General features: G+C 43.5%; 1 protein-coding gene across 1 annotated transcript; it reads right to left on the reverse strand.

The window, feature by feature from the left end:
• Nucleotides 1-4794: 4794 nt before the first annotated feature.
• Nucleotides 4795-21131, reverse strand: sphk1 (sphingosine kinase 1). Its single transcript, XM_019277331.2, has 5 exons — nucleotides 20493-21131; nucleotides 14676-14825; nucleotides 11894-11988; nucleotides 10338-10453; nucleotides 4795-9471 (listed from the first exon to the last, which is right to left on the reverse strand). The coding sequence occupies exons 1-5, from the start codon at nucleotides 20917-20919 to the stop codon at nucleotides 8577-8579; spliced, it is 1683 nt and encodes a 560-aa protein (XP_019132876.2). The 5' UTR covers nucleotides 20920-21131; the 3' UTR covers nucleotides 4795-8576.
• Nucleotides 21132-22410: the final 1279 nt, after the last annotated feature.

Consider the following 22410-nt stretch of genomic DNA (forward strand, 5'->3'; position numbering starts at 1 on the left):
TTCAGCCGAGGCCTCCAAGCTCATCATAAATGATAATGCCAGACTTCCACTCAGACTCAGGGGTCGCAATACAGACATGGATGACACAATCGGCTTACACACACACACACACACACAATGTTGTGACTCAGCCATCGTTTGGGTCTCTTCCTTTGTGGACAACCCTTTAAGTCCATCGACTGCCAAGGAACTCACACACATACGCAGAAAAACACACGTAAATGCAGTGGTTACCCTGCAGATGTGTGTGTGTGTGTGTGTGTGTGTGTGTGTGTGTGTGTGTGTGTGTGTGTGTGTGTGGAAAGGTGGAGGTGGATTAAGACAGTTAACAGTTTCCTGCACGTGACATGAGTCACTCTTTAATTAGTGTGTTTTCATGCTCGCTTGGTCATCTGATTAAAGACACACACGCGTCCGTTCACATTCGTTTATGTGACGCTGATGGAAGATGAAGACGCTGCGTTTCATTTTCACTTTCGTCTTCTCGGTGTCTCTTTACTTGACTGGGTGGGTGGTTTGATTGAGGTTGGTGCCATTACAGGTGGCTCGTTTGAGCAACTGGGCGTTATCACAGCCCACCTCGAGTCCACAGATGATCCATGTCTTTGCCCATTTATAGACAGAAGGATCAGGACTACCAAGATGTGGGTGACGTCACGGATACGGCGTCCATATTTATACTGTCTATGAATTTGGAGGAGCAGCTGAAATCCTGTATGTTGATGAAATATGTTGAAAATGTGTTACTCAATTTAAAAACATGCCTGTACATATTTGTACCATAATTACACACAGCAGCGTGAGTACAGCGATTAAAGGCTCAATGTCACAACTTAAACCAAGAAAAACAAACCGTATAAAAAGACTCCACACACAGACAAGCTCGCAGTGAGCAACAATCATGGGAGAATGCTGATTAAATGCCGACGGTATCACAACAACTTTCAAATTCAAATAAAATTGATGGTCTCAGGGTGTCTGTGCAATCACAGCTGCGTGTTGGTTGCTGTAATCTTGTGGGAGGAAAGGTGGGACAGCCACCGAAGTGGCATTAAAACCAAGATACTAAAATATGCGGCGGTAGCTCTGCAGAAGTTTCAGGGCTCGCCCTGTTACACAATAGTTATCGCTGTACAATAGTTTCATCACTCAGCTGTGGGTGCAAGTTGTCTGCAACAAACACAGAACAGCACGGATTCAGATGCTGACTACACAGACCTCACGAGAAAAACAACTCTCTTGTGGTCTCAAGTGCTCTTGAGGTCCTCCAGTTTGTAATACCAGCTGACAGCGTGTCAAATAAACTTAGACAAAGAATATGTAGCACAGGATCAGACTCCTGAAATTGGGTTAAAAAAAAAAGGTTATCACAGCGAGATGCACCTCACCCACAGGTGAGTTATGTGTCTGGATCTGCAGGGGAGATGAGCCTGAGCGGTAGTTTACATATTTCACTGAGCAGTCAGATGCATGGGCTTGTTTAAAGTCTTCTAAAGGTCAGAGTTGGGTGTCAGCTCTAAATGTCATATCTAATGCGCGATCATTTGTTGCATTGTTTTTTCAAGAGGAAAATTCCACAGAGCGTCCCGAGGAAGCAGAAAAGCATTAAAGCAGTTAAACCTGTTTCAGGATATGGAGAGATTTCATTTTTTAAGGGTTGGGGAATTAACCACAGTCATCGAAGTGAATGAAGTAATTAAGGACATAAATCTCAGTGATCGGAAAACACGGATCAGCAAGATGATTAACGCCCTGTTCGGTGACAAGAAAATAAAACCTTGATCCGGAGATAAGATGTGAAACACGCCTTCATGACCTCGGCTGTTTCTAACTATTTGATTTCTTTGCTTGTTAACTAAAGCTTGCAAGGGAAGGCTGAACTAAAATAGACTCATGGAGTGAGAAAGAGAAAATAAAAGCACATACAGTCCCTTAGTTTAGCGTGTTGGCATTCTAACATTAGAACCAAACGCTCAGCTAATGGAAATTTGATTAGGTTTGCTATTAAAATAGCCACATTCATTTCAGTTTTCTTTATTATGTTGGCTTCCTCAGTCCAAAATAACATCAGCCGCTTGCTGGGTGGAAAACGTCGAATAAATGTTCATCGGCTTCAGCTTCGGTTTGTTTTTGATGACAAAAACTTCCATTTTTATGAGTTAAAGTATGAGTGAAGCCCAGGCTTTGAGTTTTACAACACAGTTGCCACAGGGTGACTGACACGTCAGCTCCAAATAAGATCACACTAGCACTTTGTAGACCGGGCCACGCCTGGTTTTAGAGGATGGAGAGTAAAACCTGCTCTGACATCTCCAGACTAGCTGAGGGCTAAGTGGCACATTTTGAAAGGCGTTCAGGATTGTATTATTGTTGTTTTATTGAAAGTGTGAGATTTTTCTTTTTTTTTTCTAAGATCTCACAGCAGATGGGGACCTTCAAGCTCTACTGGCTGCCCTGCAACCAGTCAGAGAGTCAGATAGAGATTTTTTTTTTTGTTGTTGTTGTTGGATCTGTCGAGGCAGAGCAGCAGGGACAGTCCTGGAAAAGAAGAAAAGAAAGAGCTTAAGGTCACACACACACACACACACACACACACACACACACACACACACAGAAAGAGAAAGACACTCACACACATTCTGCAGCCCACTCCCTCGTCTGGCATGCAGCTGATTGTTGGAGTGGCATTTAATTAATCCCCTTTAGAAAAAGGTGAAGAAAAGAAGAAAGAAAGGGAGGGAACGAAATTAAAGACATCGACGGAGGGAGGCACTCTGCAAGGATCTTCATTTGTCAACTGAAAAACAATTAACTGCACAAAAGCTATTTTGTTTGGCTTGAATTTGGTTTACCTGAACGCTCATGTGGCCGAATCTGACAAAGTGATGGATATAAGCTCTGAGATGTGCTATAAATCTGCAGTCTGCTTCAGTATTCTGGATCTGGGTCATGGGTTGCTGCTTTAAATCCAGGTGTTCATGTTAATGTGAATCCCCTCCCTCTGAAACTATTATCAAGCCCTTGAGCAAGGTATTTAACCGCTGCAGGAGAAGACTTGTGCAGGCTGACACACTCATCAGGAGTTGAACTTTGTCTTTTAAATGTAATCTTCCATGAACTTCCCACCCAGGAGGAGAGCTGCATGTGACATTTAAGCCTGCAGGTGACAGAGAGAGCAGCAGATACATGACGTCTCCTGGTTAATGTGTTAAACGTTTGCACGGCCTATTGTCTCTTTTCTTTTTTTTGTGTTTATATATTTGAGACACCAAGCGAGCTCAGAGGTGACCTTCACTGTGACTCATGTTTTTGTGTCTGTCAGGAGGAGTCGTGACAGCGAGCGTAGGAGTGACACAGCCAAAGACAAAGACAGGACACACAACAATGATGTGTGGTTTCCTGTGGAACAATGCTTGTGCAACCTTTCTAACAACCGCTCATGGTCGCTGAATTAAACACACACACAGACACAAGCCTTCATCCTCTATGAAAACTATCACTGCTTGGACTGTGTTGCCATCTGCAGGTCATCAAGTTTCATGGATCGTTGAGCAGTTTTTGGTTTATTCGACTAAAACGGATGAAGCTTCCCCTCATGAAGGTTATAACGTATTTTTAGGCAGGCGTTGAATTAAACTTTATGGTCAGTTTGATGGCTGTAGATGAACAAAGAGCACAAGGTGGTGAATTAGCAGTGATCTCAGACACAGCCTCAGCTCTCCCTCTGGTGGAGGGACAGCTGAGGTGCACTACCTGCTGTCTTTAGAGACTTCTGTATCCAGGATGCACTCCAGTGTTTTAACTACAGCTACCTGTTCACACCAGCACAGACCTGATTCCCAATCCCAGCTGAGAGTTCACATTCACACCTATTTAGAGTCACCAATTATCCTGCGTGTCTGCAGAGCAGCCAGACACAGCGAGAACGTGCAAACTCAACACAGAAAGCCAAAGCGGAAGCCTTCATCTGCTGTGAGGTGACAGTGTGAACCACTGCACCACTGTTGGATTTGAAATATTATGTAATAAAATCAGAATGCCTTTATAAACGAGATGTTTTGATGCTGTCCCACTGACACTGTTCCATTTAAATAAAGGACTAACATCTGACATGTTGTTGCAGAGCCTCATGTCTCACAGGTTTGTGTTTTAATTCAGCTGTCGACTACGGTGCTTGCAAGTTTCTATTAAGTGTAAATAGCAGCCTATATAGTCTTTAAGCATTTTCCTTCAAAGGATTCCTTTCAGTATAGTAACACCATCTACAGTTTTATGTACATGAACTATATAAATGTTCCTCTCACTGTTTTATTGTCCAGATGTTACAGTCTGACGTCAAAAGTCTGTCTTTTGTAATACATGAAAATCCACATTATTTCTCTTCATTCGCTCTGAGATCACATTTTACTGACTCACCTTCCAGTTACATGACATAACGTGACATTTAGATATCATACATAATAATCTGTATGATTATAACTCAGATTTTCTTTCCTTTTATGATAGGTCTTCTCCAAATATAAGTTGTTTTTCTCAGCTTTGATGCATAGCTGCACTTTTATAATATTCTGCACACTGTGAACTCTCACTCTCATTACCTGTCAAACACTAGCACAGCTCTTTCATTCTGAGAACATATTGTCTATATTGTCTATTTTATCCTCCTTATAGTTTTACTTGTCTTGCACCAATAACACCGAGACAAATTCCTTGTAAGTTTAAACCTACTTTGGCAATAAAGAGAGAGGCACAAAAGAAGTGATTTTTCTTGAATATGTTTATTGGTCTTTTTAATAAAAAGAAGTCTAGAAACGAAGAAGTACAAGAAAATAAAAGCAGATGATGAGTAGCCAGGCAACAGCCAGCTCAAGGAGTGTAATAACAACCTTTTATGGACGTTAAAACTTGAAACCCTCTTTAAGAATGCTTTACAGATCACATACACTCATGCCTTCACAAAAAGAGACTGTGTTTGTATTGTAGCCTGTCTATCAGAGCCTGGAGCGTAACACTGATGCACACCACTGTACTGTCTTTCACTAAAATCATAAAAGTGTTTGTTTTCCTGTTCATCACCTATCTGCTGTCTTGGGTTATGGCTAAGGCACTTTATTTGCACGTACTTTAAAGTGAAAAGCTGCAAACACGTGGCACACGATTTATACAAAACGGTTACCTAAACTAACAGTAGAACACATTCAACCATAACACATGGATGGCCCTGATCTACTGGACTAGAAAGCCCATCTATACCACTACATTAAACGACAAAACAATGAATAAAACATTCGTCAGCGATCTGTAAAATCATGTCGTTATTTCAGGCTTTTGATGAAGTGTGGATACAATAGCAAGACACGAATGTTCATGAGAAAAACATCATCGGGTCACCGAGCGATGCTGCTTCAGAGAGGTTTATCTCCTTTCTGTGACACGTCTCCTCAAACATTTATAAAATGCAATGACAGTATTAACAAAGACAAATATTAACATATGTAAAAACTGCTGTTACATTAAAGCAGCCAGTGGAAATAAAGAATTGAACAGTACAGTACCATAAGTTAACAGTAGTGTAACAACACCCTACACCGAGATGTTGACATTGATTATTATTTGCAGCTGTTCTACGCAAGTATCAAGTACATTTCTCTGATTATAAATTACAATAAGCTGGATGTTGGCTTCCATTAATGGAGATTTATATATATTTTTAAAAATGTCTCCTGCAGCTGAGCTTAATGTTGTAACCCATCCATGACTGTACATACAAGAAGCAGGAAAGATTGCATTGCATAACATGAGGATGTCGCTCAGTGAGGTCCAGCAGAGGGACCCCTCACTCCACATATCTGCGGCCATGACAACGCATTTGCATAGCTTATCTCTACCCGAGTGTCATGCACTTTATACATTTAGTAATGAACAGTGCATGTGGGCACATGATAATGCATTCAAAGCACCTTGACGGCTTCACTGAGGATACAGTAATGGTAGAAGATACAGTATGTCGTACACGAGTCGCAGCTATGACTATCATACAGTTAATGTAAAGTGTAAATATGTTTTAAAAAATCAAGTAATAGGCAAAAAGAAATCGGCACTACAGTGAATATGGATGGAAGAAGTCAACTTCAAGTACATTGTAGCTCTTAAAGGGACTTATTCTGTCTCTACCTGCTGGGTAGTTAATGCTAGATAGCATCTATCTGCAGATACCAGCCCGAGGTCTTGTCAAGAAACACAAACAGCAGGGGATGAACTGATGCTGCAACTGATAATTAACGTCTGTCCTACATTTAACTGAAGCATCTGGCACTGATGGACCACAGCTGGATTAGATAACCTGTATTTATTTATTTTTTGTTTTAAATGTGCACAGTGAAGACAGCCTTGATTAAGTGCAGGTTTGTTTGTTTGTTTTTTTCGTGCACATGAAGATACAAAAATAAGATATTTGAATTATGACAGAAATCAAGATTTTATTTGTTGGCTATATCAGCGAGCCCAAATGTGTTTTGTATATATTTAGCTTATAAATTTCAGTTTGGCAAAGTTAATCATGTTTCCTCTTATGCATCCAAATCTCAACAACACTATGCAGAGCTTTACTTCTTAACACAGTGAAACAAAAAGGTTTAGCCCCCTCTTCCACGCTCCCAATAATTTTCACACGGTCCCTAAAGAGGCCTTCCTTCTGTTTGCATTACGCAAAGATATTTTTAATATTTACGCCTCTCCCAGTAGAATCCACCAACACTTTTTTTCTTTCATAAAGCTCCACAAATATCAGCAGGAAAAGAATGTGCGCCATCAGCTCATTGCATTGACTGTACTGCGCTCGGGATGCACAGTAATGTGTTCATCAAACCCTTTAAAATGTTATAATCAGCACATCTTTGGACCCCATTAGCCTGTCATCATCACTTTCAGCATAGCATAGCACAGATTCTTCAGAAATTCATAGAGTATAAACTCGTCTACCCTGTTAACATCCTGTTGTTTTATCATAACTGAAGATTATGATTTGTTTTTAAGGTCAGTCTCTAAGTTGCTGCATACCTGTGGGTGTAATAATTCTGGCATTGGCCACTGTGACCTGAAATAAACTGGTGTGTGTGTGTATACGTGTGTGTGTGTGATGATAATGCTAACATCTGCACTCTCTTCTGCCCCGGAGCACTGATGCTCATCACCACAGCACCAGCAAACCAGCGAGAAAAAGGCCACACACAGCTCGGAGCAGAGCGCTTGACTCCATGCAGCTCACACTGATCGCATGCCTCTCTCGATATGCAACGCTGACTGATCCCGTGTGGAAACCCTGCTCTCTCCTCCAGTCTAAAGAAGTGTGAAGCGCTGAAACTCACTTAAAAGCTTTCGTAGGATTTGAAAAAATAAAAAAAAATCACTCCAGGGAAGTCTATTTTGCACGCTTTTCGGAGACAATATTAAGGACACATTAGGTGCTGATGGCTCATTAACCAAGGATGGGAAAGAAGAGAGAGAGAGAGAGAGAGAGAGATGACAATCTTAAGATGGCAAGAGGAGAGGGGATCATATGCACAGTAGCAGACCATGCCCCTCCCCCCCGCTAAGTGCTGCAGAGATGCGAGGGAATGTGTGCTCATGAGTGTAAGTGCAGAGGAGGAGGATGGGGGGGGGGGAGAAAAGTGAGAGTGTGTGTTTATGTGTGAGTGGAGGCGGGTTCCTACAGTTTGATGATGGTTGCAGTTGAAGCAGGGTAAAGAGAGCAGGACAGGAAATGGATGGGCCGGCGGTGGAGGTGTAACCTCAGCTCAGGCTCTGCTCCACCGACGCCGCATGCATTATCAGCTGGAGGAAGTTTTCACACACACACACAGTAAAAATGAAAAGGGGGGAGTCGAATTCACCGGGAACTGATGCTTTGATTTGGTATTGTTTGAGTTTTTTATATAGACGAGATTTTTCAAGATCAAATCCCCCAAAAGATTTCTATCTCCTCAGGAAGAAAGCTCCTCTTTGCCAGGCTCAAGCGGAGGCTGCCCAGGAGGGAGATTGCCGACCCCAGGCTTGGCGTACGGTGGGACAAGGGGCGTTGTTTCTCCACAAGCCCTCCAAGGACGGGAAAATGTGCTTCTCTTCATGTGTTTCATGCTTATTAGGTCGGACAGCAAGAGTGCACAATGCACTCCTCACTGCCACTGCATGTGCCAAAGCTCCTCATGCACAGTCTCACACATACACACACTCGAGTGCGCACAAGCATACATAAAGATCTATCTTATGCACACACACACACACACAAACGTAATCCCTTCACATTTTTCTCTAAGCTGGGACCAGCCAGCATCAAGAACAACCATCCATGGCTTTGACCCTGAATTAAAAATCAAACATTGAGAGAAAGAGGTGACAGAGGGGGGTCCATAAAAATAGGACAAAATGTTTCTGTAGAAAAATAGAGGAATTTTCCAGAGATAAAATGTCTTTGGCACTTCTGAAAAACACAGCATACGTAAAAAGAAATCAACACTGAGTATAAAAGGCCAAACTAGAAAGCTCTACAGCCAGAAGAAGATTAAGATAATCCAAGTTCATCCACATATAAGTCTGGCCAGTCCTGGGTGGATTTGAGCCTGAACAGGTCCGTACTCCACCATCTCGCCATCCACAGTGATCATGCCTTGTGGAGAGATGGGCTCCAGCCGTAGGGCCTTCACCTTCTCGTACACCAGGTGGGGGCAACCGCACGCCAAGTGGGCGCCCTTCTCCATGGCGAGGAAAAGGCGCAGGAGGGCTGGACGAGAGATTCCCGCTGTCACGTAGAACAGATGAATCAGCCCGTCGTCTGCCATTGCGCCAGGGGCTGTCCACAGGTCCTCAGCCAGGTGGGACTGGTAAATAGCCAGCACCAAGACAAAGTCCTCCTCCTTGACCACCGTCCAGCTCTCTGGAACTGGCTGGTCCAAGCCAGGAAGCAGAGAGTCCACCGGTTCTTCGGTCTTGCCATCACTCTGGGTCTCAGTTCTCTTGGTGGTGATGGCGTTGTTGGAGGAGTTGGTGATAGTGTTGTGGTTGGAATTTGTGCTGTTGTGATTGCGGCGAGAGTTTCGGTTCGGGGAGGTGTTGGGGATGAGCTGACAGGGGAGGGAGGAGCAGAGCGAGGGGTGCTGAGGAGTGGAGGGAGGTGGGTGCTTCCCTGTCGGAAGTGTCTCGTTAACGGGAAGATACGCTAACCTTCCCTGGTAGACTCTGAGGGAGGCCAGGCGCACCAGGGTGCCCATCAGGAAGCGTATCGCTCCGACATGACGGTATTTCTCGCTCTCGATGTCGACGTCTGCGACGAAGCCCCAGGCCAAGGAGAGGAAGGAAAAGAGGCGCTGCCGAGAGGCCAGGTGGATCGACACCAGGTCCATGGAGCCAACCAGACCTTTGCACAGCATGAAACCACAGCTTAACAGCAGCTCCTCGTTCCACGCTGGAGACGACCTGAGAGATGGTTACACACATCAAGTGTTAGACAGACGACAACATGAGAATGAGAATTACTGTCACTGTGTAATAAAAACAGGACTCTCTAGGCCTATATTTATTTATCAGCATGTATTTTTATTTTTCAGAATGTATAAGCCTATACCTTGTTTGCTTCAGAGGGGTTTTCTAAGTGCAGCCCACCTTCTAAAGCTGACAACTACACATTATTACTCTTTAAAGGTCCACAAAGTTCTTTGAATTTGACTCTTTTTGTCAAGATGCAAGTTTTAATTAGCTTTCACAGCACTCACAAAGATGAAAATATGCTTTATATGTCCCGACTAACACGTAAATGTAAAACGGGGCAGCATTTGACGATTATCTGGTGAAGGCAAACAACAACTGAAGTTGGCGGCGAGCGCTCGGACTCATGAGCGCAGTATTCACCAGGTTACACCTGCAGCTTGTAGGACTTGGGTGAAAAATATATTCCTGTTATTCTTTCTTTGATGTTGTGCTCAAAGCCAACCAGCAGATGGAGATGATACCTCGGGCATGTGCTGGGTCGACCTGTTCCACAGCTGCACGGTAGAATATAATCACTCATAATGTGCGAGTTTCTAAACCTATTACATCACTCCTTTGAGAGTTATCAGGAGCCTGAAATGACCCTGTGCACAGCGAAGCATTTCCAGTTTGCTCTACTGTCTCTCCTCCCCCCTGAGGGATGATTTGCCTGGTCAGCCGTTGGCATAATTACACAGAAAGGAGATAAATCGTTTGTTTTTAAGGCTGAGGAAGGTTCTTCTTCACTCGTTTTTTTTTTTTTTTCTCCGCTGTTGATCCATGCATTTAAATGACTCATTAATGGAGTGACTTACTGTGAGTAGTGGTGGACGGAGGCAGCCAGGGCGTTGCCTGAGCCACCTGGTAGAATACCCAAGGGGGTCTGGATGGCCTCTTGCCAGTCCTCTCGCTCCATCAGACCATTTATCACCTGAACGAGCAAGAAGAAATTCAAAAACATAATCAGATCACGATCCTGAATTAAAAAAAAAAAGTATGTGCAAAAGTTATGATAAAAGGTTCTTCTACTTTGTTAGATGCAGCTGTCCTGTGTCAGGGGAACCTGGCCACCACCAAGATTTATACATTCATAATACAGCACAGAGCTGAGCAGAAAAACAACCACAGAATGGCATAGGTACATTTTTACTTGTATGTATACATACTTGGCCGATAAAGTCGATTCTGGTTCTGATAAATTAAAAAAACGAATATCACTTTAAGCATCTACGGAAGAAAAACAAGGCTATTAATCAATGACTGCAGAGATTTTCAGCACTGGGCTCTTTTTTTCAGGTCGAAATTAAATTTTTACAGGCCTATTCTGAAACGAGCTAAGAATAGAAACAGGCCTGGGAAGGTTTCTATCATTTCAGCCTGTGAATGATTGATTTGTGGATAGATATAAAATGCTCAACACACACGGAAGGAGAGTACGTATTCAGTTTGTTGCAGACTGCATATCATTAAATCACCTTTAAATGACTGGTTATAATCCTAGCTGTCCTCGAACAAAGTGAAAAGGTGAATTGCATGTCAGCAGCAGAGAGTAAGGTATGGGAATTGATAAGATTTCTACGATTCCGATTCAATTATCGATTCTGCTTAACGATTCGATTCTTTATCGATTCTCTTATCGATTCTCATTTGGGGGAAAAAAGGAGAAGAAACAGTTTGATCAGCATCTACTTTGTTTAGTTAGAAGTATCTCGACCTTACAAAACCAACAGCGAGGTCAAAAGAGGCCCACAGCCTAGTAACGATGTGTGTGGCAAGAAGCACATGGCGCTAACATGGTAGGCAGTGTGTTACTTGCCAGAGTTACCTTCAGTAGTAACCACAGAGGTGCTCATAGCCTGGCTGCTGCTAGGTTGAGATTCATCTCTAGTCTGAAGCGTGTCAAAAACACGACATTCATTTCAAAATATTGCATGTTGTGTGCGCAAATGTTTCTGCATGTTCGTCGTGTTCCCTCTGTTATCTCCACTTTGCAATGATTGCAAGTCTCCCTGTTGCCATCTTTTTTGGTAAAACGCAGCCAAACTTTGGAGCGTTTGAACCGAGTGGGTGACATTGTTTACTACTGATTGCACTGCAGTTGCGAAACTTGCGTGAGTTATGTGGCGTAATTTGTCGTGCTTGCTGGAATCGAGCGTGCCTAACTTCTTGCGAAGTTACATGACGTAATTCGTGCTTTCTGGAATCGATAAGAGAATCGTTAGATAAACTGCCAAACGATTCCACGGAATCGAAACACACGGAACCGGTTCTCAACAAGAACCGGTTTTTCACATTTTCACTCGTGACACGGCGAACGCATACTTCTACACTAGTTCTAGTTCTCTACACTGATTATCACCATGAAAAGCACCTCAAACAGCAGCCCATCTCCAGACATGATAACCAGGGCGTCCCACTGTGACAGGTCCGCCTTCTTCACCAGCTCCCTCGCGTGGTTCTGGTGCTCTGAAGGAAAGACGACATGACAGAGAGAAATAAGAGAGGAAAAACAGAAAATGTGGTAAAGTGTAGGACAAACTGGCAAGATTAAAAAAAACGAAAAAAACAAGGGCAAGGGCAGAGAAAGAGACACGCTGCCTTCATCGCCCGCCTCTGGGGTGGGATCAGGGAGATTAGGCAGAAAAGAGATTCAATTTTCCCCACATCACATCAGCCCATCCAGTGGCTACTCAACAGCTCCCAGGCAGCTTAGCCGCCCTGCAAACATCTGCGACTGACAAATATCATCTGCGTACGTGCATTCACTGGATGCGTTTGATGTGTTCAGTGTGTGTGTGTGTGTGTGTTGGTTAATGCGCCGGCTGAGGACTGAGCTATTTGTTCAGCCTAGTTTTATTGGCAGCGTCCTTGAGTGGGTCCCTCCGCAGGGGGTCTCTGAGGACTCATCCCGCCAGCATTAAAGTCTACAGTCCTACCAGCTGAGACTCCCCAGTGTGTGTGTGTGTGTGTGTGTGCATGGAAGAGAAAGCTTTAAGAGAGGAGGGAGGAGAGCAGACAGCAAAGAAGTTAGCGGGTATTGATGCACAGCCATCATGAAGGAAATATTTTTCCGCTTCAGCTTCAGGTATCGATCGAGGACAGAGCTGAAATAAAAACAGCTACCCTCTCTCTTTCCCGTTCACTTGGCTCAGCCTCTACCTGTGCCCCCCTACACTCTCCCCTCGTGTTGCTGCTGTTTGTTTACTGCATGCTTGCTGGGGAGGCTGAAGGCAGTGATGCAGTGCTGTGTTGACAGACAGAGGCAGAGGGAGTAACTGCACTGCACAGCTGACTCAGCACTTCAAACCTGATGCTTTATGCTTCCTTATTCACGGGGCCAAACACTCCTAACCTGTACCTGAAGACTGTGGCGGCACATCGCTTTCACTCAATCCAACTGTCCATTCCTTTTTCAGCTGCACGGATTCATTTAGGTCAGGATACATCCATAACACCGAGTTAAAGACGTCTATATATTGTGTTTAAGAGATGTTTACTGAAATCGGTGGGTTAAATTATTCGCTTCCGTTCGCTTTCTTGTAATACCACTTGTGCCTTGAGGCGATAGTGAGTCACTGTAGCGTTCAATTGAACCTGGATGAAGGTGAAGAACTAGAGAACCAGGCTGAGCCGAGGGACAGAGATGTTTCTATGAATAACAAAAGACAGCAGAGCCAGAGTTCTTGAGGAATAACATTCTGCTCTGATCTGATCTGGAGCGGTTTAACCAGCGGGAGGATACAGAGCGCAGACTTTATGTTTTGGGGTTTAAAAAAATGGATTTCTCATCACTCTCGCTTGTCAACCTGTCTGCTGAAGCGGAGATGCAGACATGCTCTGTCATCTGTGGGCACCCAGAGCTCTGTGATAACACTTTATACAGACGGAAAAAGGAGAAGGCTTGGAGAAAAGTAGGCAACAAAATGGTACTCCCCGATCGATCCGAGCTCCTTTCAGAAAACAAACGATTTAAAAAGATGTGGCCAGAAATGACATATCGTCCCTTTAAGGCATTACATAAATGCACGCTTGAAATCTTCTGTGAATTCCAGTGGTTTTGCTGGCAGCATGCAGCATTTTGCTCCACGTGTTTCACACTCTAGTAGCTTCTCCTGAGGTTAACCAAGGTAGAGATAAAGCTCGGTACACTGGATGCTTCATACAGTATGTAAAAGGTACATGCTGACACAAGGGGAGCCTCCATTGGAAGGATGTCCGTCCTCGGGCAAAGGCTGTGTGATACATTCATGAAGGAGCTGCGTGCTGTGGGTAAATGGGTCATGCCAGTTAATCCGCTCATGGTGAGCGGCTATCCGACCACCGAAGACCCTCGGCGACCCACATTCCTCCCTCCCTCTTCGGTCTGTGTCGACGTCTGTAATTCTAACTCTGTCTTTTTTTCATCACCGTCCACCTGCTGACCTTCCTTTAATCCCCAGGAGTCCGCACAACGAGGCTGCGCGTGCATCAGCAATCTTTCTCAAACAAACAAACAAACGCCGTTTCTCTCCCTCCGTTCTTTGCTGTCATATTCCGTCTCACTTTGAGCTGCATCAGAGATTCAGCTGCCAAGATGATGCCGGAAGAGACAGCTAATTCATACCTGTCGAACTGCTGATGCTTGTCAAACAGGGTTTGTTGGTTGACAGGGTGGAAGATGGGTGAAAATTAAAGCTGAGTGATGCAGTGGGATATTTTTTTTCCCCTTTTGGCATTAAAGCCTTGCTGTTTCCCAGCAGCTTGTTGGTATTCAGAGAGGGGTCAGTTGGAGTTCAGAGCTTCTGATGACAGTAGCCAACACATGACACTATTTAAGGTCACAAAAGGCCACAAGCAACTCATACAGAATGTGGAGCAGCTGGGGAGACTGGAACGAGGTTTTAATGAGCATCAGTGTGCAGGGCCCAAGTGCCTGCAGATGTGTTTGTGTGTGTGTGTGTGTGAACGTGCAGGTTGTGTATATCTCATTACACAATAGTATTCTCTGCACCATGACTGCAGAGGGTACAGTTGCTGAAGGAAATAAATATTTATCCTGTGAAAGTTTTATCCCTTCAATCTAGTTTCTTTTCAGGGTAACCTTGAGAGGGCCGCCAGCAAAATGCAATAAAGGTGTGTGTGTGTGTGTGTGTGTGTGTGTGTGTGCTACTGACCTGTGATAACGAGCGTGTAGGGAACAGCGGCCTCGGTGAGCATGCCCTGTATGTGGCCAGTAAAGAGCTGGAGAGCCTGGCCTCGACCACTGTGAGGGTTCACCAGCATCATGACTCTGCAAGGCCGACGCAACTCCGTATACATCACACCTGTGGCAGACAGAGAGCGCTGGATGTGAGCGGAGGTAAAAAAAAAAAAAAATAGAGATGTAGCACAAGGACAAGAAGAGGTCTTGCTTTGTATGATCAAATATTTCAAAGAATCTATAAGGACAGGATCGTCCCTCGAGGGGAATGAAATCGTAAAATCATAGGCTGTGACAGCATCCAGATAGACATCGCGGAGAGAGAGAGGGCTTCCAGATGCATGTCAGCCAGCATCATACTGATTGTATTAATCCCCATGAGGATGTCCTCCCGTTCCTTATTTCTCTTAAAGAAAGACAGAGTGGAGTGACTACACTTCATTACCCCCAGGGTCGACAGGCATTCAGCATCTTGCTCGAGGGTGCTTCTGTAGAACAGTAACGCTTTACTTACCCAGCTGACAAATGGATAAAAAAAGTACCAACTCAAAAATGTGTCTATTAAAGGAACAGTTTTATATTTTGTGCAACATTTGCTTTATTGCAGAGAGTTGGTTTAAGAAGATTGATACCACTCTCACACGTGTCAGATAGATACATCGCTACAGCCAGGAGAGCTCTATCCAAAGGTAACACAATATACCAACACCTCATTAATGAAACTAAATAAATATCCAAATAAAGCTGACGCTCAAGAATTAAATTGTTACATCTTGTTTGTTTAATGCCACACCTAACAGACCTGCCAGACAAACATTAATGTTACTGATTCCAGGCCAAAAAATAGTCCAACATCGATTGATCGTATTGATTAGTTAACATGCATAGACGATATGATTCGGAGCTCAAGCGGCTGCATAAAACTTGCCAAACTGTTGTAATGTGATATAACGAAGATCAAGTTATCTCACTGCATTGATAGCTATTACATGCCTTTATGAGTAATGAGTTATTTGTTCCCATGTTTATGCTGGAGGATCAGATTTAGCCATTTCATTGTAATACAGGCTGCCGGTAAATGGGTTTGTATCTTTTTAAAGTGACTGCGGAGAGAAACTTTCTCTTGAGGTAGATTTTTTAAGCAGATGTCCTTGACCTTTAAAGCAGACACAGACTCACCAGAGACCGTATCGAATGAATCGAAAAAATCAAATCCATTTGGGTCCGTTTATGGGGAGGACAGAAACTTCACTATCAGTTTCCACCTTGATTATTTGGCCGCAGAAGGTGCTGACTTCACAGGCAAAATGATCAGAAGCACAAGATGTGACACATTTTAATGTAAATGAGATTCCAGGTGCTTTGTTTGGAGTGTTTTATCGTCTTGGCAGTTCGGAGCCTCAATTTCCAGCACTGTGCCTCGCGATGCACCGCTGCTTTCACTGCCACCCTCACCCTCATTTGGCCCGTGATGATAGGACACGACGGAGGTACAAAAATATCTCAGCGAAAGAGGTGCAAACCCACCAGGAAGAGTGAGGAGAGAGTGCGAAAACACACAGGCACATGCCAAACTCTGCCCCCATTCACCCAAACAGGGTCACCATTGTGTTTTTTTACTTGTATCAGAGCACAATGTGGCTTTCTGTCACAAAGCTCCTCTCTACACTTCCAGAATACAGTGGAAACTGGCTTTCAACGGTGAAAAAGCTTTCAAGTGTGCTGAACTAAATAGCACATCCTTAATAAACCCGCAGACACCTTTCCAAAGGTGAAACCAAAACAAATATAGATCTGCAGCTTCCTCTGCCCAGACTGCAATTCATGCTGTAGCACAGATAAGGTAGAGAAATGTTTAGTCCTTTCACGGCTCCAGACCTTTAAATCGCTGCACACATCTCTCTTGTTTTTATTTATTCATTTTAAACAGAATAATGAATAATAACGTGAAAAGAATTTAGCCTGATTATCATGATTATCTTCAGACCCATGCTGCTTTACTTAGAAAGGACTGCACTCAAATCATTTGTCATGCGAGAAAATGTACTTATTAACTTGATTTAAATAACTGGGAATTAAAGATATCACCATGCAAAGGTGTGACAGTTCGAGAAAGTAATTAGCAAAACATGTACCTGCAATGTAATACAATCTAATTCAACAGTTAAAATGACTGAGTTTTTAATGTATTTATACAAGCAGTTGTGCATCTATCAGCTATCAAAAACAACAAAACAACTCTATAATATATACAGTCTTCATAAAGAAACATGTTTCAAATATTAAGTCTAAAAACTTGCTTACGGGTTCACTGCAGTACTGTTGTAATAAACCGCATTGGTTGTAGGTCAGTCTACCTAATAAACTTTCACGCTACACACCTAATTCAGTTGAAAGCATTCTCACTGAAGTCAATCAAAATCAATCTGAAAATTATTAATGATTATTCATTTTGCACAGGACTTTTATCAGGAGACTGAACGCTTCCAATATCAGTGGCCTGTTTGATTTACTGTCACAATAAATTATGTGCATGTTATCAAATCAAAGAGCAAATGTTTTCTATTGAATATGTGCTGTCAAACAGTAAATAAAGGCTTTTGTTTACATCAGCGGTTCCCAAACTGCGAGGCGTAACCATGCTTTGTGTTTTTTTGTTCCTAAACTGGTTTATATGACCGTAAGGGGACACAGATAAATCTTGATCTTAATAATCGGGGTCACAGGATTTTTAAGAGGACAAGAACTAGAAAAAACAAATTTCTGCTACACAAACAGTGTGCAACCACCAACAAGATGTCACAAATGCATTGTTTTAAGGGGTCACAAGCCAAAAAAAAAGAAAAGTTTGGGAACCACTGATTCAAAGGATTTGAAGTCTTTTGAACTTTTTAATCAAAAAAGAGACTACACTGATTACAACACTCATTAATTCCTGATTATTTTTAGTGCAATGCCCCAAAATTCTTCTTCTCTCTCTCTGAAAATAGCTTTTTCTCAGACACATCTCCTGAGCTGTGTGTCTGTGTGTGACAGGAAGATAGATTCAGGGGAAATGAGGGTATATGTGAAATCTGTCTGTCAGATACCTTCGGGCACATCCTTTCCATCGCACCACCAAGCAAACTTTTTACTGCAGTGTGTGTACTTCACAGTTACAAGCAGGTAAACACACACAGGGAGCAAGGCGACAGGCAGGCGATGTGTCAGTGCTAACAAGCACGGAGCTGACAGAGAACGGTGATCATCTCGTTGCCACGAGTGTATCCTGATTGTTGCAAAACGCTAAATAAAGATGCAGCGTGGCTTCAGCATCTCACACTTCAGCACAGGTGGGATTTGTTAAAGCATGACACCGTTCAAGAAAACTCTTGGAGCAGGAACAAATATGAAAGCTGTGCTGTTCAGGAGTAACTCTATATCCAGATTGAACTGACGTGTCTGCAAACAAGCTGCATTCCAAGGGTGGGTGAGTGTTTGCCTGAGAGGAGGGGAGGAGGTCCGGACAGTATAAACACAACTGCCCACTGAGGCATCACAAGGCTGGTGGGGAGGAGGTGGGGTGTTGACAGGCCGTCACAGCCACGTGTCACAGAGTAGAGGACGAAGGCTCCGGAGGGACCGAGATGCTGGACGGGGGGGGGTGAGAGGTTATACGATGACGTATTTTAGCTCTGCTTCACCGAGGAAGGCGGCAGAGCCTCGGGCATGAGAGATCACACACTGACAGAAGCACACCTGACCCTGCGGCTGCTTTTGTGGCAGCTCTTTCCTCCCTTCACTCCCGTTTTGCATACTTGTTATCCCAACCCACACACACAGACAGTGTAAGGATCGCACTGGAATAGCTTGCAGGAATTTGCACATTTTTAAGGGTCAGACAACCCACAATGCCAACATTACACAAAATGGATGTAAAACTCTGCAGTATATAAATGTTACATTTGTAACTGGCCTCCTACCAGCTGTCTGAAAAGCAAAATAAGGTGCTGTCAGTGAAAATAAAGGCAGCCACTCATGAAAAAAGTCAAAGAAAGTCACCATCATATTATTCCTTTGCACATTATCCTACTGTGGTTCTTCTAAGCAGACCATCAGCACCTGCAGGACTGTATCATTGCATATGCACTTCATTATTTACGGCTCTTTCTTTCCAATGAACTTGCAGTGAGAATAAAAACCCTGCTAGACTATCGCTGCCGTACACTAAATTAGAGTCAATTAGTAGTCACAACCTCAGCGTAAACTTATACCTTCACATATTTAGTGTTTATTAGTTTTCAGTGAAAGTGCGTCACAGTAACTAAATCTTGCGCTGCAGTCGGACTTCTAATCCGACCTTTCCATCTGCAGTGCCAGTTGTGATGACATGCAATTAACTTTGGGGGTAAACACACTAGAAGGGATTAGTGAATCACACTGACTTTCATACACCCTCTACATGCCATAGAGATACTCTGCAGAATCTATTACCCCGACGTTACTCACATATTTTCTGTTAAATACTGTATTATTGGCTGGCCTGGATTTGGAACGCTAAAACAAGCTGAATGACATGAACGCATCATCACCTTCAAAAGAAAATCTGGGATGAGAGACCATGTGAAGCTGTTGAGATGGTTCATCAGTATGTGTGATTTAAAAAAATCTCCCATGCTGGAGCTCTTTGATGAGTCCAGTAAGAGGACAGTGACTGGGAGGGAGGGGGGGGTTACCTCTCAGGTTACCATCTGTCTGCCTGCCTGGCATTCAGGGCTGAAACCCAAACTCCTGCTGGCTGCAGACCAGAGGGAGGATGGATGTTCCTCACCACACTCCTCTTGTGTTGTGCTGTGTACACCTGGAGGCTGCTACCGGGAGGACAAGCTCATCCCATATCCCTCTACACCTCCATCCAACATGGCAACCAACATTCCTAATTCGTCACTGTCAAGTCAAATATCCTCTTCCTCTTTGACCTGCTCTGGCTGCCCAGGAGTGCATGCCTGCTATATATTTTATCAGTTTAACATATATATATATGTATATATGAGGAAAAATGATACAACCTGACTTGACATGAATGATTCAGAATTTGCACCCATCGCCTAGGGCCCCATACATTATCAGCAAGTGTCACCACTTCCTCCAAAATGAGTGATAGCTGCATAGACACTTCTCACACTGCGTTCATGTTAATTGTTGTACACCAGGAACGGAGCTGCAGGGAAGCTAATGAGACTGGAAGACAAAGAAACCTGAGGACAGACTGCATTTTAAACAGAGCGAGACATGATCAGACCTAATTAGAAGTAGCTGCTGCAAAAAAAGCATGGATGAAAAACAGGCTTTGTTTTGATTTTCAACAATAAAGTCTCAGTGGGAATTCACTGGGCAGGAATAATGAAGCCTGGGCAGCGGCTATCAGTAGAAAAAGGAGGGGTGGTGATCATGGAGAAAATCTAACTTCTTCTGTGATCAGTTTGTGAGTTTGCATTTTTGTGTGGGTGTTTGTTGATTAAAATCAGTGCTGTGCATGAATGAGGTTGCTGTGCCAGCAGGTAGAGCAGGTTACTGAGAGGAATGTGTGCACCCTCTCTGCAAAACCTGTTTGTGGCAATAGGCAAGGTGTGTTGTGGGGCTTCTTCAGAGTCAGGTCAGCCTTTGAATCCCCACTGAGACACATCAGCTCACTTTCTGACAAGACTTTTCAGATTATCCAGGTGCCACTGTCAGCTTTGTACACTTTATGTTGCTATTTTAGATCATAATAATGTTAATCTGACAAACTGATGTTTTCCATGGTGCTCACCGTCTCTCCGGGGCGCCTGCAACACGGAGGCATCTCTGATGGCACAAGCCCACCTCTCAGCCTCCTGGAGGTTGGCGTGCGGGTCCTGGACCAGCGCGACCCTAAAGCACTGCTCCACTCTCTGCCGGGCCACTCCGGCGCTCATCCAGCGCCTCTTGAACGGGTAGAAATAAGCTGTAAAGTAGGCACCGACGTCCGCGCTGTCCGGCCCTCTGTACGCCCGGCAGCCGACACAGTCGGTCAAGTTAAAAACCACCTTAGTCCGGCCGGGTGACGAGGAGATCTTCTGGATGGTCAGAGCGCTCTCCGTTAAGCTCACAGAGTACCGGACCCTGTCGTTGAGCAGGTCGGTGAACTCCCCGTACAGCACGCCCACGACCCCGTTCCGCTGGCGGGATGGGTCCGGTTCAGATGCGTCTTTCTCCATCCCGGACGGAGAGTGCGACGCGTCCCGCAGGCCGGTGTGCGGATGGCGGTGCGGTGCAGAGTCTGATCCTGTGAAGCTGCTGTGGGACCCTGTGAGTGGGAAAACAGCAGCTTTTCTAGTCCGGAGTCTCTCCCTAGTGACTGAAAGAGGGAATGGCACTGATGGAGCTGGAGAGAGCGCAGTCCTCTCTCCAACTGAGCCCGACAACACTTGTACTCTGAAATGTGAAACCAGATTATCTTTACTTCAGCTTCGCGCATATGCTTTCTAACTATTTACAGTCAAGTGTATGTACTTGTCTCTTCTTGTCACATGACAAAAACCTGCACAAACCAACATGCTTATGAATTTAAATTAACACTCAGATATTTAAAACACTTAATGATCGAGGTAAACAGCATATGACCCAAATTTTAAGTCAGCATCCTCACATTTAAAATGTAGACAGTGGATAAAGTATGGTATTAATGGACTTCCAGTCAATGTCTGAAAAAAATGGTTTCGAAAACAAGAATTTTTTCTATGTAAATGAGGTATGGTAGAACAATCTGGGGTCACACAGATGTTTATAAAAGCATACAACTCAGAATCCACCACAGGAATTATTGGGAATCTATATTCTATATAGTATTTCACTGATGAATAACAACTCAACAGGCTATATAAAACATAAGTGGGAAATGGTCTCTCATAATCCACACCCAGATGACTGCCACTAACTCACAAAGTTGAAGAGACTTTTGTTGCAGACCTGATGACAGACCCATATCATATTTTGTCGCCCTGCCTCGTCTTACAACTCTTCTGGACTCAAGTGCAAGCTACCAGCAAGAGGATTCTGGGACTTGATACCGAGTTTACTTGTCTCTCTTTCTACTTGGGAAACATATCAAAGGAACTAGATAACAGGAACAAATATTTGTTAAAAGAAATCTCATGGTAAAAAGCAATAACTAGAAGCTGACTTCTTAGAGATCCTCTCACCTTCAGCCAATGGAAAGATATTATAAATAACATCTGCAGTATGGAACGCATAATGTTTAGTCTGTGTTTACAGATGGAAAAGGGAAACTGGGCTGTTTATGTAATAAGACAAACACTCCAATGGTGTCTTGTCACACAGGATTCCACACAAAACCAAACTTCTGCCCAGCATGAGATCCATAAATAAATTTCCCTTTTTATTTGTCGTTAATTATGCACGATCTCTATCAATTATTCCATCACGTAATTAGACTATTAAATATTTAGATTCACTGACAGTTTATGTTCTTCCACAGGAGATCAGAGATTCAAATTATCTGTTGAATGAGAGCCAAAGTTATGTAACACATTTCCTTTTGAACCGGTTTAGAGACTTTATACATCTCTCCATCAAAAGCAGACTTGTAATCTGCTTCTTGTGTTTATCATGTCTGTATATGTGGAATCTGTTTTTATTTATTTATTTATTTATGTGTTGTTTAATGTTTAAAAAATGTCTTTCATCAC

This window comes from Larimichthys crocea, chromosome XII, assembly GCF_000972845.2.
Source record: "Larimichthys crocea isolate SSNF chromosome XII, L_crocea_2.0, whole genome shotgun sequence".
Lineage (NCBI taxonomy): Eukaryota > Metazoa > Chordata > Actinopteri > Sciaenidae > Larimichthys > Larimichthys crocea.